Here is a 16,131-nt window from a genome sequence, read left to right on the forward strand (position 1 = left end):
GCAGGCTGCTCCTCACCCTGTGTTTGTCCATGAGGGGCACAGGCTGATCAGGTTATAAAGACACACATGCCTGGCCCCCTGCCACCCAGGTGGGGCTGCACGTGGCCCATGGCATGCCAAGTGAATGCCTTGCATGCCACCAAGCCAACAGTGTCAGCGCTGTCCAGGGCTTCTGTGTGCCAGGCTCTGCAGCGGGGACTGCAGTGACATGGCTGGAGTGAAAAGAATACAGAGTCCCTTCGAGCACAACAGCACAGTGTTAGGGCAGCTAACACTGATGTGTTAGATGTACCTCAGGCATGAGGCACGAGTGGAGGCACCACGGACTGCAAACATCCCAGGTCAGATGGTGGCAGGACACAAACGGGCACCCCAAGCAATGACAGCTGAGGGTGATGGGAGGAGAGCACTCACACACTGGAAGCAGCAGTGCAGGGCAGGAGAGCACTCACCCTCATCCACACACATCTCCAGGCTTGACAACCACAGAGAAAAACAGAGGGTAGATAAAAAATGAGCTGGACTCTGCCACAGGTCCTAGCAGGGCTAGGGGCTGGCAGGAGTGTGACTGACTGCGACTCACAGCTGGGGCAAGGCAGCTCTCAGGCTAATTCCACTCCAGTACAGTGGTCAGCGCTTCTCAGCCCTCCCCAGGAAGCTCTGTGGCATATGGCTTTAAATAGCTTTATTATGGAAGCTCTGTGCCACGGGGACCACGGGGGCGCCAGGCAGCCCCGTGCTGCCCTCTGGGGAAGCCAGGACTCTCCAGAGTGCAGAGCTGAGCTCACCCACGCTGACCCTGCCCCCGGATCCACCTGTCTCTGTCCCGGGGGGCCCTGTGAGCCTGGAGGTGGCCTCACAAATTGTCCTCACCTGACCCCAGGCTGTCAGATGCAGAGGCTGAGCTCCTGGCGGACGGAGCACTTGCGGCACTGCACCACGCAGCACCAGTGGAAGCGGCAGAGGCAGTTCTCCTCCAGCACCACCGTCTCGTCCCGGTGCCCTCTCCCGCAGCACAGCAGGTCGCAGCCGCTCGTGTCCATGGCCGTGCTGTTGCAGACGCGGCCCCTGGTGCCCAGCGAGCCCGTCTTACGGTTAGCCGAGCAGAAATCAGGCGAGTCGGCCGAGTAGATGAGGTCCTGTTTATCGGGAGGCTTGATGTTGTCGCCCACAGGGATGAGGGTTTTGCCGTCGTTGCCTCCCATCACCTTGAAGGCCCCGTTGAAGCGCTCGAGGAGGCGATCGCCCACCTCGCGGAAATGGGGCATCTTCCTCCAGCAGGTCCGCAGCGTGCAGGAGCCCGAGAGCCCGTGGCATTTGCACTCTGTCCTCATGTAGCTGCGCACCGCCTGAGGGAGAGACAGCCATGCTCAGCCCTCGGGGCCCTGCCCAGCACCCCCAGCCAAAACCCTGCCCCGTGGTGCTGCCCTGGCCTGGGAGAGGGGTGGGGATGGAGAGAGGCTTTCCAAAGCACCTGCAAAGGATTCCCAAAAGATAATGGGTAATATTTCAGCCAAAGCTGGTGCAGGTACACGGCTTGGGGACACTGGAGGTGGAGGGCTGGGCAGGGACACAAGGGCTGTGGGGGACAGGGAGTGCAGGGGCCTTACCAAGCGCCCGGCTTCGTTGTTGTGCAGGTCGATAAGAGCTCGGATGTCATTTTTGCCTTTCTTGTTCTTGGCATCCATGAACTGCTGGGATTTCTCGTAGCCAAACTGCACATCATCCCCGCAGCCGCCCCACTCCCAGGCGGTGCCCTCTGTGCCCGGCCCCGCCGTGGGCGAGGGGGGTGCCCGGCTCCGCGTCAGCTCGCAGCCACACTGCAGCAGCTCGCCCATGCTGCAGGCCTGCGTGATGGCGTGGCTCACTCCCGCCGCCGTGATGGCGTACACGAAGGCTGTCTCACGGATATCTGCAGGAGAACAGGAGAACAGACAGGGCTGGGATGTGGGGTCAGCTCCAGCAAACAAAGCACCACCCTTGGCTGACATCCCAGGGGCTTCCCCGTTCTCCCTCTTCACATGTGCTCAGTGTTGTTCCCTGGGCGATGCGCCCACCCTGGAACGGGCTGCCTGGAGCAGGAGATGCCTCCTGCAAGCAGATTTGAAGGTTCTGAGGGATGGTCAGGCCCTGCCAGTGTTCCTGCACTCAGCTGTGGAGAGGCAACAAATCTCCCACCTCCTCTTGCAAGTCTGGGTGCTGCCCCATAGCAAAGAGGGAAGCTCAGAGAGCAGAGGGTGGTCCCAGATGACCAGGTGCTACCCACAGCTTCCTCACACTACCCTACAATTTCCCTCCAAGCAGTAAAAATCCCAACCCAGCTCCAAACTGGCACCTGGAAGGGCACACTGCGAGGGATACCGAGGGTGCCACTCACCCTCTGCAGGGCGGCAGTGATGGAGCTGTGCTGCCTGCTCTCCCCCCACCACCCTCTTTGCCATGGGGAGCTGCCCGCCCCCCTCTCTGCACCGGCACAGCCTCCACCCTGCAGGATTATTTATTATTAGTATTTGCTCCTGTCTCTCTCTGCTCCGGGACACAAATTCCAAGCATCTTTCCCCTGCCCGGACCTGCCGCTCGCAGCCGCAGCCAGCGGGGGATTCTGGCGGCAGGGGTGCGGCGCCCTGCTCGGGGGGCTCCGCGCCCCCTGCGCCGTGCCAGCCCCGCTCCTGCCCGCCCGGATGCCAGGGCAGGGCTGGCCCAGGGGCTGGCCTGCAGGGGATTCCTGGGCAGGGAGGGGAAGGGGGGTTTTGGGGGTGTCCCATCCCTCCATCTTCTGACGCGGGGAGGCTGCAGGAAGAGGGATAGCAGGGCACCAGTTCCATGAGCGGCTCCTCCAAAAGCCCACGCAGCACCTGCATCCCTCTGGTGTGAGCAGGAGCTGGGCAGAGCGGTGCCTTTCTGGCATTGCTACCAAGGGGGTACCACCCCCTCCCCGGGCCCTCCCGACCACCTGCCTGCTCCCACCTGGGGCTGGCAGAACCCTCAGCAGGCAGCCCGAAGCTGGCAGAGGTCCCCATGCCACCCTGCCAGCCGGGCCCTGGGGGGATGCTGCTCCTCTGACAGTTCCTCCAGACACGTGGCTGCCCCCAAGCCAGCCTGCCCTGGCATGCCACACCTGGCACAGGTGGCAGCAAGGGAAGAGGGGACAGTCATGACTGTGCCACAGAGGCCATGGCCAGGAATGAGAGGTTTGCAGCATCCTTGGATAGAAAAGAATATTGGATGAAAGGTGTTTATCTGATGGAGCTGGGAACCCCAACAATGCTGAGATACTTGGTGCACTTCCTGCAGGCTTACAGGGAGGCTGGTGCCTGCTGGCACCTCTGAGGGCTTCTGATACCCATCTTGTTGCTCTGGGGAACTCCACACCTCCAGATTCCTCAGAGTGCCAGGGACTCAAACTCACCACTGTCCCTATGACATTGCTTATCTCCAGCACCCCAGCATGGAGGCTGGACCAACCACCACCATCGTGGTGGCTCCTTCAGCATCCCCATGCCTGATGTGCCTGTGCCTCCTCCAACACGAGCTGTTCCTGGGTACCCAGCAGCTCATCTGCCAGTGCCTTTCACTCCCCACCTGGTCTGGCCCTGCATTCTGGCACCACCCCACTCCCAGAGCAGATCCCTGCCTGGCACAGGTCCCACCTGCCTCACTGCCAGTTTATGGTGACAATAGGTGACTCCAGAGGCAGGAGAGTCCCCCTGTGCCCTGACTCTGCCTCTTGGCTGAATACACCTCCCTGTGTTGGGGGGAACACACATCTGCAAATCAGCTTTTTAAATGAGCCTATCCCCCACCCATGGGCCACTGTCTACCTTGAGGCTTCAGCTCTGACCCCCACCAGTACCTGCAGTCAGTTGGGTGCCCAGGGCACCCCGCCCTCTCCAATCCCCCCAGGGATGCCACCTTCACCCCCCTGCATGGCCCATGGACATATCCACCTTGCCTTGGGCTGGCCAAGCACCAACAGATGTGATGGCTGAGGAGACTGGGGCTTGCTCCAGCATCTTCATCTGCCATAGCACAGGGACCAAAATGGGAAGAGGGGCAGGGCTAAACTCACTTCCCATTAAGTGATCCTACCAGCCCAAGGTGTTTCAAGCAACCCCTCTTGCTTGGAGCACCATCCACACCCAGCTACTCTCCCTGAGGAGCATAGCAGGGCTTTCCCATCCCTCACACACTCATGGATGCCCTCCTGCTCTGCCCCTGCTATGATTTTGGGGGAGCTGGGCCTGGCTTGGATTGCTGTACCCACTGCCTGAGACCTGCACAAGCCTTCCTGCCACCCAGCCCTGTTCCTCAGGGTGACACCAGGGTGCCCATCCAGGGACAGGGACAGGGACAGGAGACAAGCACTCCTCTGCTCCCTGCAAGGCCAGGAGGAGGAATATGAAGGGCACCCACGTGTGAGGGGCAGCTCCCAAGGGCTGCACACTGCCTCCCAGCCGGGCCCCTTCCCACAGCACACCCTGGGGTCCTGGGGGAGCAGTAAATCACTGCCAGACGAGGGTGCATTCTTGGGCTTCATGAAGCCCCGCGCTGTCTGGGAGCATTGGTAATTGCTTCATTACAACACTGGGAGACATGTCCCAGCAGTAAAACCTCGGCATGACTGCACTGGGGAGCACTGAGCAACCCCCTGCACACACACACACACACACACACACACACACACACACACACAGCTTTGCACGCCAAGACTGCTCCAGGAGCTCCGGGGAGGTGCTCCCCCAGGCTGGGGTCTCTCTGGGAAATGGGAAGCCGAGGAAGCGCTGGCCTTACCCTGCTGCAGGATCTTGCCGAAGTACTTGCTGTGGCTGGTGCAGTTCCAGCGGCGGAAGCGGAATTGGTACTGGCACTCCCGGACGCCCAGCTTGGTGCCCTTGGCCACCTCCTGCACGATCTCTGGCTCCAGCTGGCACAGCTCTGCCTGCTTCCCCGCCAGCCGCTTCGTCTTGCGGCAGATGCTGTTGGGGTCCATGACCAGGGGGCTCCCCACTGCCCTGCAGGAGGGGACAGCGAGCAGAGCAAAACCAGCACCCAAGCCCAGCAGAGACCAGGGTGTGAGTGGTTCATGAGCAGCCCTACCCCCAGGGATGGAGCAAGGCTGCAGGGCAGTGCCAGCTCCACGCTGAGCCCGGGCGACAAGGGGACAGAGACATATGCAGTGGGGCTAGGACAATAGGGATGGGTGGCTCACCCAGGCAATAACTTGTCCTGTCCATCCATTGGGGAATTGGGTGGATCTCCTACTGTGGGACAGTGGTATGCTGGCACATACCACTCTACACTCTACATCCTTGGGGACATCCATGGGGGTGTCCCCAAGGGAGATGGCAAAAATATTGTGCTACTCAGCACCTGTTCTTTGGGGCTGGCACTGAGCTGACCCAGCCCTGACATTGCCATGTGACTGATGCCTGATGCAGCTGCGTCTCCCAGAGCTGCGGACACAACAAGGAGCCCAGCCAGCAATCTTGGTGTGTCTCCCCCTCTCCACGGGTTCTCGCTGCTTCACCCCGTGGGAGACTAGAAGAGTGACCTTGCTTCTGATAAAGGCCCTCGGCTGCTGGCCAGGATCCTGTAGTCACCTCCCAAATCCAGGCCCTGACTCCAGGGAACGGAGCCGCAGGCGGCTGCGGGAGTGCAAGGGAGGGATGCAGGTGGCATTGCCAGCTTTGCCAATGCCAGCGAGGGAGGGCAAGTCTTGGCTGGGCCCACGTCAGAGGCAGCTCCTCCTTGCCAGCACAGCTGGCGTGAGGTGCCTGACTCCCTGGCCCTGAAGGCAAAGTCTGAGCGCGGTGCTGTGCTCCCCGGTGTGCCATGGGCTACAGAAACTCCTGTACTTTCCCCACACATTTTGCCTGGAGTGCCCTCCGTGGTGCAGCTGCGCAGCCTCCAGCGCCCTGCCTCGTGCTGGCACGGGCCAAGCCCCAGCTCTGCCACAGGCAGCTCCGGAGCCATGGGCCACACCAATTCAGCACAGCCTAAACTCAGCCCACCCCCGCCTCCAGCGCTGCTCCTGTGGGCTCATCATCCTGCTCAACAACATGATTTTCAACGCCATGGATGCCCACAGAAGCTCAGGGCTGCACCCAGCAGACCCCAGGATCAGGATATGCCTGATGATTGGGAGGTTACATTCCCTGGGATTCCCTGGGGAGCAGTGCTTGGGCGGCCCGTGCTGCCTTCAGCCCCACTCACTGGAGAGCATCAGCTGCACAGCTTCCAAACCCAGAGCTTTATAGTCTGGCCAAGCCCCAGGGGCTCAAAAATCACAAGCTGAATCTTAGTGTTTAACTGTGTTCTGGGTTTCCTTTTCACTCTCGTGCAGCTGGGGGGCTGTGTTTGGGACACCAGGCTGCAGTTCTCTGCTTGCAATCCTGTCCCCAGTGCAAACCCCCTCCCAGACCCTTGTTTGAAGCTCAAAGCCCTGCCAGGATCCCCCTGATTCATGTCAGCTCCCCAGCTGCCTGCATCTCCTGCCTACCAGACCCCAGCTGGCTTGGAGAGGATGTGCCCTCTCACACAGCCTGGAAAAGGAGCCCTTATGCTTTGGCTGGAGGTTTAAAGGTTGAACAGCTCAACAAACAGCCTGGAAAGGGAACTTCCAGCATGGAAACTGAGGCAAGCCCACAGTCCTTCCAGGGAGAACTCATCTCCCTTTGCTCCCAGCAGCTCAGTTTCCCTTTGCTGCATGACTCACATGGACCTCTGCAAAGAGATGGGGCAGCTGGGGAAGCATCGCAGAGCTTGCCTGGCACAGGTCCTCCATAGATGGGGAAACTGAGGCCCCCCTGGAAGGTGACCAGAAAATCTGTCCAGACCCATCCCATGACGACCACAGAGGGATCCAAGCCTCCATGTTGGTTCCCAGGCTTGCTGTCCTTTGTGGCCGCAGCAGGATGGCGGAGGTTTGGCTGCCCCCTCCGGTGGAGTGGGGGAGCCGGGATGGGACTTTCATTAAGAGACGACTCTTTGTACTCATATAAAAACGATGCTCCAGCCCCCGGGGCCGCCAGATCAAATGCTGAACTGTGGCTCACCCCGGCCCGCTGGATCAGGCCAGGAAGGAGAGCTGAGCCCCGCGGGTCTGGGGGCGATGGGCGCCTCACCGGGGGTCCCCACCCATGGTCCAGGCGGCGGCGAGGCTGGCGGGAGAGCAGCAGCTCTGTCCCTGCCGGCCAGGCTGGGGTGGGCTGCTAAGTCCAGAGCGATATTAATTTCCGCTGGGCTCCACTTTCTGGCACGGCGAGGCTGCCGGGAGCCCGAGAGCTGTTTTGCTTTGGAGGGTTTAGAGGGGGGGAGAATGGGGGGAGACAAGGGCAAGAAAAATGCTGCCAAACTGCTACCACTTTGGCAAGGGCTCCGGCGCAGGGCCCAGATCTGCCTGAGCTTGTCCCGCTCCAAGGCCTCCCGCATCTACAATTAAGGTGCCCCACCTCTGCTGCCGGGCACTCCTCCCCCTGCCCTGGTGAAGGAGCAGGGTCGCCAGCCCGGCTCCCCACACCTCGCCTGGGGCACCCCGGCCCCTGCCTGGAGCCCCCAGCCAGGCTCAGCCCACAGAGCATCCCTGCCACCTGCCCCTGTGCCCTCTGCTGCCTGCCAGAGCTGCTGCTGGGGGCTCTGGCTGGCCCAAAAGCCAGTGGGATGGTGAGCCCCACTACCCAACCTCCCCGCAGCCCTGTGTAAGGGAAACAGCCCCCATTGCTGAAAGGGGAGACTGAGGCACAGACAAAGGGCTGCAAACCACTGCCCACCTGCTGCTGTCAGCCCTTAGCTGCCACAGCCACAGCCTGAGCCCAGTCCCAGTGACACACATCAAACAGGAGTCACCGGGGCTTCTGATGCAACCCCTGTGCTCTGCATGCTGTGCCTGCTGCAACAGAGACAGGGGTTCCCAGAGATACAATCACCATTTTTCACAGCTCAGCTCATGGTCGTGGGGCTTCCAGCATGCCCTAGTCTTGTTCCCAGCCAAAATCATGGACCAAGGAGCCTGGGCCGGGTCACCATCTTCTCCTGGGGCATGGGGATGATGTGGAGTAGGACTTCTGCTCCCTGCCAGCAGAGCATTGTGGAGGGGAGCCAGCAGGGTCCTGGTTTGCAGGAAGCCAAGGCAGTGAGGCTGGTAGTACTATGCAGTGAGGAGAAGATAGTCAGCTTTCAAAAGTCACACTACAGGAGAGCAGTGGTTGGGCCATGCCAGCTCCATGTGGGATCTGACAGGCCTGCACCCATTGGGTACTGCTGCCTGGGCACTCCTGTGGGGCAGGGGGACCTGCTCTAGGGCAGAAAGGCTACATCTTGCCTTGCATACAGGTCTCTATCCCAGCCTCTGGAAGCCCTCAGCAGGGTGATGTAGGTACTGGGGTACCCAGGTCAGCACTCTGAGCCCACAGGTAATTTTGCACCCACCTGGAGAGGTAAGAACTGCAGGGTGACAGCTCTGGACACCTGACCTCCATCCCTGGGGACATGGGTCACCTCCCACCCCACACAATGATGTCACACTGTGTGACAAGTCACACCCAAAGCGAGCCTGTCCCTTTCCAAACAAACAGGGCAAGGGGGACCCACAGATGGATTTTCACCCACCCAGCTTTCCCTCAGCCCATGCAGGCATGTGGTGGGCACCCAGCCCCTCACCCAGGGCATGTTTGGGTGCTGCCAGTACCGGGGCACTGGGTGTGGAGCCAGAGCAGGAGCCCACGGGGGTGTGGTGAGTGAGCAGCCAGTCATTGCCCCGGAGGGCACAGCCAGGGCTTGGCTGCTGAGCAGCACCCGGGGCACTGAGGCAGCAGGAAATGCCATGGGTTGGGAAGAGAAGGGGGACCCCCATTCCCCGCCCTCCTCCTTACATCTCCTTGGCAAGGATGGCTGCAAACAGCTGGGGAGCTGCCTAAAGGATCGAGGCTTTGGCATGGCATTGCACCAAGCCATGGACCTGCTGGCTGCAGGGTCATGCTGAGGCCAGGCTGTCGTGAGCAGGAACTGCCCAAACTTGTGCTGCAGGTACTGGGGGGATGGAGGGAGCATCCATCTGCAGAGGTGGTGGTCTTAAGGCCATGTCCAAACCCTGGAAGGGCTGGGATAAGAGGAAAGAAGTCCGCTCATTCATGGTCACTGCCTCCTTCTTCTGGGTGCTGACAGGGGCTAGAGCTGGGGTAGCATGAGGGCTTGGCTAGTTCATGCCCAGATATGGGTGCCACATGTTGTGGGGGGGACCCTGCAAAGCCTCAGCAGATGTCAGGGTGTGCCCAGTACCCTCCTGCAGGGGTTTGAAATACTTAAGGTTCTGATGCAAAGGCCAGACCAATCCTCCAGCTGTGGGCATGTGTAGGGCATGGCCAGGGAGCCTGGGTGTCACCATGGGAGATGGATGTGACCAGGAGCAGGGATGGCACTGGGGAAAGTTCAGCCGCCTTGTGGGAGAAAACAAGTTGCCCAATGCTGGAGCCAGTAGTCATCTCAAAGGGTGCAAGAGAAACATTGTCCCATTGAAAAGCCCAGCAGGTCAGCAGCTGCCCCAGCAAGGGCACAGGGAGATGGCATCAGGCAGGGGCTCTCCCCGTGGCAGATTCATTCCTGCCCATATGGTGCTGCCCCAGGGCAGAAGGCATGCCGGGGAAGGCTGGGCAGCCGTGGGGTGGCAGCTGTGGGTCAGCAGGGCCAGGGGTGACTCACAAGGCTCAGCCCAAGGCAGGGCCCTCCAGCCCAGCAGCCTGCCCTCACAGGCTCTAGCCCTGCACTGGGGAAGCTGGGCAGGGAAAGAGGAGAGAACACTGCTGGGTGGTCACACAGGTGTGTGGCTTGAGGCACATGGGACTGGGACCCCTCAAGCAAGGGTACAGCCACAGGGGCTGGTGGGAGAGGTCCTCTCTGAGCACCTGTGAAGAAAAGCCAGAGGTGCACTGCCCTCATGCATGGATGGGCAGGTGTCCATCCCTCTGGGCCCCCTCAGACCCACAGCTGGAGCGGAGCACATTTCAGCTGGGATGATTTTCTCCCTTGCTTTCTCTCCCATCTCCCAGCTGCTCTCAGCCATGCCCATGGAGAGCCAAGAGGCACCAGGGGAGCTGGTTTTGCTTGCCCCCATCCCCAGAGTGCCTCTGCGCTCCTGCAAACCGGCTTGGCTGAAATCCTGCCCTGAACCCGCCTGGGGCTCCTCAGACACTCAGTTTGCCTGCTCTGTAACTCTGCAGCCTCTGGGCCAGCCCAGGAGCCCCAGGCAGTCCCTACCTGTCCTGCTCAGGGAGAAATCACTGTTGCACAAGGAGCTGAGCAAGAAATGTGTAAAGAATAGGGGAGGAGGAAGAAAGAGGATTTACAGAGCCTCTGGGAGCAAGGAGAGCCTACTCCCTGCAGCTTGGCACTAATCAAGGTGCCAGCTGCACATGAGGGACATATCTTGCATTGGCACTGACCACAGCCTGCTCCCTTTTGCCATGGGAAGGTGTGTGTCTTCAGTGAGCTCCCTGGGGACATCCTAACAAAATGGGGATGCCCTTTCTCAGGCTACAGTGTCACTATCAGGGTGTCAGGGCTTGTACACCACACCTAAATCTTCTTCCATAGATGCAGCCATGTGCCAGGATCCCAATGGGCACAGTTACCACCTGTGAGTGGCCAGGCCCTGCTGCTTGCCTGGGCTGGGACTGTACATCCTGAGATCCAGCCCAGCCCTCTCACAAATTAAGACATCAGTGGGGGAAAATGCTGGTTTAAACAGGCAACCCCTGTATCCCCCCAGCACACACATAATGTACTCAGGGGTGGGATGGGGAAGTTGTAAAGACATTTCTTTCTTGGCCAGGGGGAAATGGCTGAGCACCTTGGCTAAGCACCCACAAGTGCCCAGTGATGCACACACAAATGAGTGCCACCAAAGTCCCCATGCATGAGTGACAGTGACAGCAAGGAACAGCTCTATCAATGCCACCAGTCCTGGGGCTTCCAGGAGCTCTGGCACAACACACAGCTGCTCCCCTGAACCCCTCCCCACCAACAGCAAAACCCACTGACACCAGTGCTACCCAGACCGGGGAGAGGGGACCAGAACAGGAGCAGGCACACGGAAGATGCCTGTCATGAGTGCCCAGACTCCTCTGCCCCACACAGGAAGGGCTGCCTGAGATCATCTCAGCCAGGGGCCAAAATACCAAACTCAGAGAGAAGCAGCTCGTGAATCACCCAGCTGCTCCTCTGCCCGGTCCCAGGAAGCCTGGCACATCCGTTTGGCAGTGCTGGTGGCCTCACCCATCCACCACCTCTTCCCAGCTCGCTGGCTCCAGAGTGAAGCAGAGTGAGCTGGTGGTCCCCCTGAAGCCACTCCACTGCCCAGTGCATTTGCTGTGCATCAGGCAGCTGAGTTATTATTCTTAAAATAAAGGTTCCTTTTCTTCTTCTTCTTTTTTTAAAAGAAGAAAAAGCAAGTTTGATCCCTTGGCCTCCTCTGCCAAATCCTGCTAATCTCCTGCAGTCACTGCTCCTGTGCACACATGGCACCAGCAGGACCCAGACTCCACGGGGAGATGCAGTTCTGAGCACCTGGAGCGAGGGGCACCAGTACCCCTTACCCTGCCCTGGCTGGTGCTGTCTGCCTGCCCCTGAAATGACAGCAAAATTAGCTTCTGCTTCACCTTTACCTGCTCCAGTCAGGGGCAGATGTCCTCAAAACTGGAGCACAGCACCATGAACTTGGAGATATTGGTGAGGATGGGGCAGAGAAAGCATGGAGAGCTGAAGGGACAGCTCTCTGTGTGTCTGAGAATTGGCCAGGAAGAAACAGCAGCAGGATGGCACATGCCCTGCAATGGCACAGCTACCCTGAGCTGGGTGGCATGGAGCATGGAGACCCTCCACAAGCACCCTGCCTTGGCCAGGCTTGCCCTACCTCACTCTCCCCTCTTCTAGCACAAAAACCCTAGGCAAGTCACTCTCAGCCCCACGCTAAACCCTTGCCTGGCAATAAACTCAACGCTTGGGCTCCAGGGGCAAACTCTCAGCTGATGTACAAGTGACTGTAACAGCACCATTTACACTCACAAAGATCCCCAGTGCAGCCCTGGAGACAGGGCTAGCAGAGGGAATGGAGATGTGGAATAAATCACTGGTGGGCAGGCAGGGCACTGTGAGGGGAAAGGCTTATGGAGAGCTTTATTTTAGGGGTCAAAAGAGTGTGACAATGTGGAGACGAATAGCCTCAGATAATGAATGATAGCCCGGACGGCACGCCGGGGAGCTGGAATCTAAGCACTTAAAACCGGATAAAGACAGGCTGGGTGAAATTCTTAATAGATTTAAATAGTTCATGTTTCGACAGATACCTGGGCTTTCCAAGGCTGGGTCCCAGTTCTGTGCCTGTAATGAATCCCCCACCCCCTCTGGTATCCTGCAAGGCACCGTCTCTGCCTTTGATGAGGGCACCATTACAAATAGGGGTTTTGTCCCTGCTGTGTCCGGGCCACCGTTCAGGGGGGACACTGTAGGGACCCTAAGGCTTTTAATTAAATTTGACTTATTGAAGGGGTCTGGAAGCCGCTAAGCCCCCTTGCCCACCCCTCAGGCATGCAAGCTTCCCAGGCAGTGGGCTGGGGGTGCGGGGAGGCAAAGTGCAGCTCTCACCACAGGACCTGTGCACCCTGTACTCCTGGGGATCCCCCAGCTGCTGCCTCCAGCACACTCGCGTGCCCAAACGCTGAGAGTATGTGGGTGCCCCGGTCTGGACCAGAGCAGCCAGCGAGCAGCTATTCCAACCCAAGTGGTGCCTGGGTGTAGGGGACTCTTTTGTCCCCAGGCTGGGCGGTACTGCCCCCGGAGATCGAGATACCCTGCGCGCCCTCCTGCTTCCCCCCCGCGGGATGTCCTACTCACCACCAGAGCCCGATGATGTTAGCGGGGCAGAGGAGGATGAAGAAAAGCCCCAGCTGGGTCCGGGAGGAAGGCAGCATCCTGCCAGGACTGAGGAAAGCGTCGAACTCGCTCCACGCCGCTGGCCGGGAGCCGGGCACCCCGAGGTCCGGCCGGGGCCCCGGCGGGTGGGTGCCCGCTGTCTCCCTCCGCCGGGCCGGGCCGGGCCGGGCAGCAGCGCGGCCGGCGGGGCCGTCCGGGCCGAGCCGGGCCGGGCTGGGCTGGGCTGGGCTGGGCAGGCACCTCCGGGCGGCTGGAGCGCGGCGCGGAGGCTGCTCCGGAGAAGGAGGAGGGACGGGGCTGCGAAAGCATCTGCTCCGACAGGGAAACCGGAGCCCGGGGGACGGACAGGGCGGGCCGGGCGGGGGGACTCCCGGGTGCCAGGCTCCGTTCCCAGCGCAGAGCCACGGACGCGATGCGGGCACGGGCACCTTCCGGGAGAGGACGCAGCCCGCCTGGCCCCGCGTCCTGCCGCCGCGTTTGAATGTGTGAATGTGCAGCCCTTTTTGCGGATCCGGCTGGCACAGCCCTGCCCCCGAAGCCCCGGACCTGCTGTTGACCTGCTTGGCACGGACCTGCCTGGCACAGCCCTCCTTGGCACAGTCCTGCCCGGCTCCACTCGGGGTCCTGCCGCAGCCCTGTCAAACCCGACCTGGCCTCGAGGTGTCCCCGACACCTTCCTGTCACACTCCTGCCCGACCCTGCCACCCCTGGCATGGCCTTGCCCAAACCTGGAGCCCCCGTGTTGCCCCAGCGCAGCCCTGCCCGGCCCCTGTCCCTGCCTGGGTCCGCCTGGCTCAACCCTGGCTCCGTGACCCTGCCTGTCCTCAGAGCAGTCTGTCCCACCTGGGAAAGCTGGAGGAGCAACCCATAACAAGCATCTCCCCACATTTAGCTCCAGCACTCTGGAGAGACACACCTGGGGCAGAGGGACACGCAGGAGAATGATCGAGCCAGCCCTAGGAGCAAGGAGACCAGGAGTTATTATTCTCCTGGTGGTGAAGGACATCTTGCTCATGGTGTTTTCATTTCAGGTGCTGGGGACCCAGAGCAGACACAGTTCCCACACCAGTTCATAGCAGCAGGAGCAGCAGGAGCTGCCTGGGCAGGAGGAAGCTGACGTGCCCAGAAGGTAGCAGAGGGACACACAAGGGCTGTGCAGCTGGGGACAGGAGGAGCCCATAGCCTGCCACACCAATGCACTCCACAGAGGAGCCTCAGGAATGGTTTTCCAGAGCTCAGTCCAGTGCTCTGCATCTCTGATTCCTCTTGTACCATTTATGGCTCCCAGCAGAGGTTGGGAATCAGCTCCCAGCCCTGCAGCATCTGGGCCATGGATCCTGGGAGAGGATCTGCCCTGGGGGAGTCTCACCTGATCTCTGTACCCAGCTCCATGGAGAAACCAGCCAGCCCACTGGGTTAGCCCAAGGGAAAGAAAAGTGTCTTCCACCCGAGATGGGTAAAGCAGGGCACCCTTGCTGCTGGTGAGATCAGCCGTCCCTCCAGCAGCCATTTGTGCTCTGTCCCCCCTCTTGGCCTCCCATACCCTGCCCATCTCAAGCCCTTGGCTTGCCCATAATGTTCCCCTTGCCTTGATCACCCGTGGTTTCATCCCTTCACCTGGGCACGTCTGCTCCCTGCTAGCAGCATTCGGTGGTGAATGACTCAGGCTTTATCAGCAGCTTGGCACAATTCTCTCCCTCCTGGGCACGGGAGGTAAGAGACTCCCACCACCTCTGGAGGACTCACACCTGCTCCTTCTCTGCCCTCCCACACAGGAAATGGGCTCCTGGTCTGCACCCTTGCCATGGTGACTAGCACTGGGCTGCCCTGGCCACAGCGTGGGGACACGGGGACACAGGGACACGGGCTCAGTCCCTGAGTTGGGCACTGCATCTCTGCACCATGCCCTGTCCCTGTTGCTTTTCCTTCACCCACCCCTCCATGCTGGCTGTCCTACAGGGACCCCGTAAGCTCTGATTTGGGGGATAGTCCGCAGCGCAGCTGGTGAGAGGGGACATCCCTGCTGCGGCTGGCCAGGCTGAGCCGTGCCCAGGGGCCCAGCCCCTGCCGGCAGCGCTCGGCTCATCTGCCGGCGTGTTGAAAGTGCCTGTTGTCCCTCCGCCCCTAGCGCCTGGCCTCCTCGCAAAGGCAGCGCGGGGCAGGTGAGAAGCCTTTATCTGATTTCCTAAGGGCAGAAAAATCCCTTTGATTTTGCCCCGAAGAGGGGAGCGGGGGGCGGGGGTGCCGTCTCGGCGAGCAGGTGCGGCTGGTGCTCAGCGACTCGCCTTGTCATGTCAGCTCTGGTGAGGCTGGAGGGGCCGGGGGCTGCCGTGCCCCCAGCACACCCAGGGGAGCTGGTCCCACTGCCTGGGTCCCAGGGCAAAGCCCCCTTAGAGGGGCTGTGGGGCAGAGTGGACGAAGGTGGGCTCCTTGCCCTGTGTCTGGGTCAGAGGACCTGGGATGGGGTGTGTGCCAGGAGTTTGCCTCTATTTCACAGCTTTTCTCACAGCTGCATAAAAATTCTCCTTCAGCTAGGGGAAACTGAGGCTCAGAGATGCTGAGACCTGCTTGAGCAGGTGGGGAGTGGTTGTCTGTTCTCACAGCCCTGGTAATTTTCTTGCTTCCTCCCCTTCTGCAACAAGACCCAAAGGCACACGTACTTCAGGGGACAAGGTGACAGTGGTCATACTAATCCAGGGTGACAGGGATGCCACTGCCACTCTGAAGCAGCCTCCACCATCACAGCTGATCCTTTGTCTCTGCCTTTCCTCGCCTCTTGCAGCGCACTACCCCCCCCGGCTTTTGTGTTATTACAAATTATAAAACAATTTTTTCCTGCCGTCCCGCATTCTTCTGCCTCCTGCAAGAATTTTAATGTATTTATTTTTGCTATCAGGGGAAAGCGCCGTGTTCCTCGGCCACCCCCAGGCAGCCCTGGCCCCACTTGGCCACTGATGGAAATTAATGATGGAGGATGCAGGGGGAGAGCAGGCACCCCTGCACCCCTGCAACAGAGAGCTGGGGGGACGGGTGCCCCCCAACCAGCCATGTTTCTCCCAGTGGCAAAGGACATAGAACTCAGCTGTGGCAGGGGTGATGGGACGGAGGGGCTGTGGGGTCCCCAGTTGGGCCTAGGGTCCCCAGAAGAAGTTGTTGGTTACGGGCTGGGGAGGGGACAGTTATTGGGTGGCTGGGTTGGGCCAAGAG

The 16,131-nt window shown here is 60.3% G+C and overlaps 1 protein-coding gene across 1 annotated transcript; it reads right to left on the reverse strand.

The window, feature by feature from the left end:
* Nucleotides 1-492: 492 nt before the first annotated feature.
* WNT6 (Wnt family member 6) lies at nt 493-13,103 on the reverse strand. The gene is made up of 4 exons (XM_005485210.4): nt 12,886-13,103; nt 4,792-5,012; nt 1,611-1,912; nt 493-1,349 (listed from the first exon to the last, which is right to left on the reverse strand). Exons 1-4 carry the CDS (start codon nt 12,960-12,962, stop codon nt 888-890), a joined length of 1,062 nt encoding a protein of 353 aa, XP_005485267.1. The 5' UTR covers nt 12,963-13,103; the 3' UTR covers nt 493-887.
* Between the last annotated feature and the right edge of the window lie 3,028 nt (nt 13,104-16,131).

This window comes from Zonotrichia albicollis, chromosome 10 (assembly GCF_047830755.1).
Source record: "Zonotrichia albicollis isolate bZonAlb1 chromosome 10, bZonAlb1.hap1, whole genome shotgun sequence".
Classification (NCBI taxonomy): domain Eukaryota; kingdom Metazoa; phylum Chordata; class Aves; order Passeriformes; family Passerellidae; genus Zonotrichia; species Zonotrichia albicollis.

Bases quoted from the DNA above. Each gene is read 5' to 3' on its own strand.
- WNT6 (XM_005485210.4), bottom strand. From the start codon at position 12,962: ATGCTGCCTTCCTCCCGGACCCAGCTGGGGCTTTTCTTCATCCTCCTC. The intron at 5,013-12,885 runs GTGAGTAGGACA...CCCCTCCTGCAG, and splicing joins AACATCATCGGGCTCTGGTG to GGCAGTGGGGAGCCCCCTGG. The intron at 1,913-4,791 runs GTAAGGCCAGCG...GTTCTCCTGCAG, and splicing joins CGGCAAGATCCTGCAGCAGG to ATATCCGTGAGACAGCCTTC.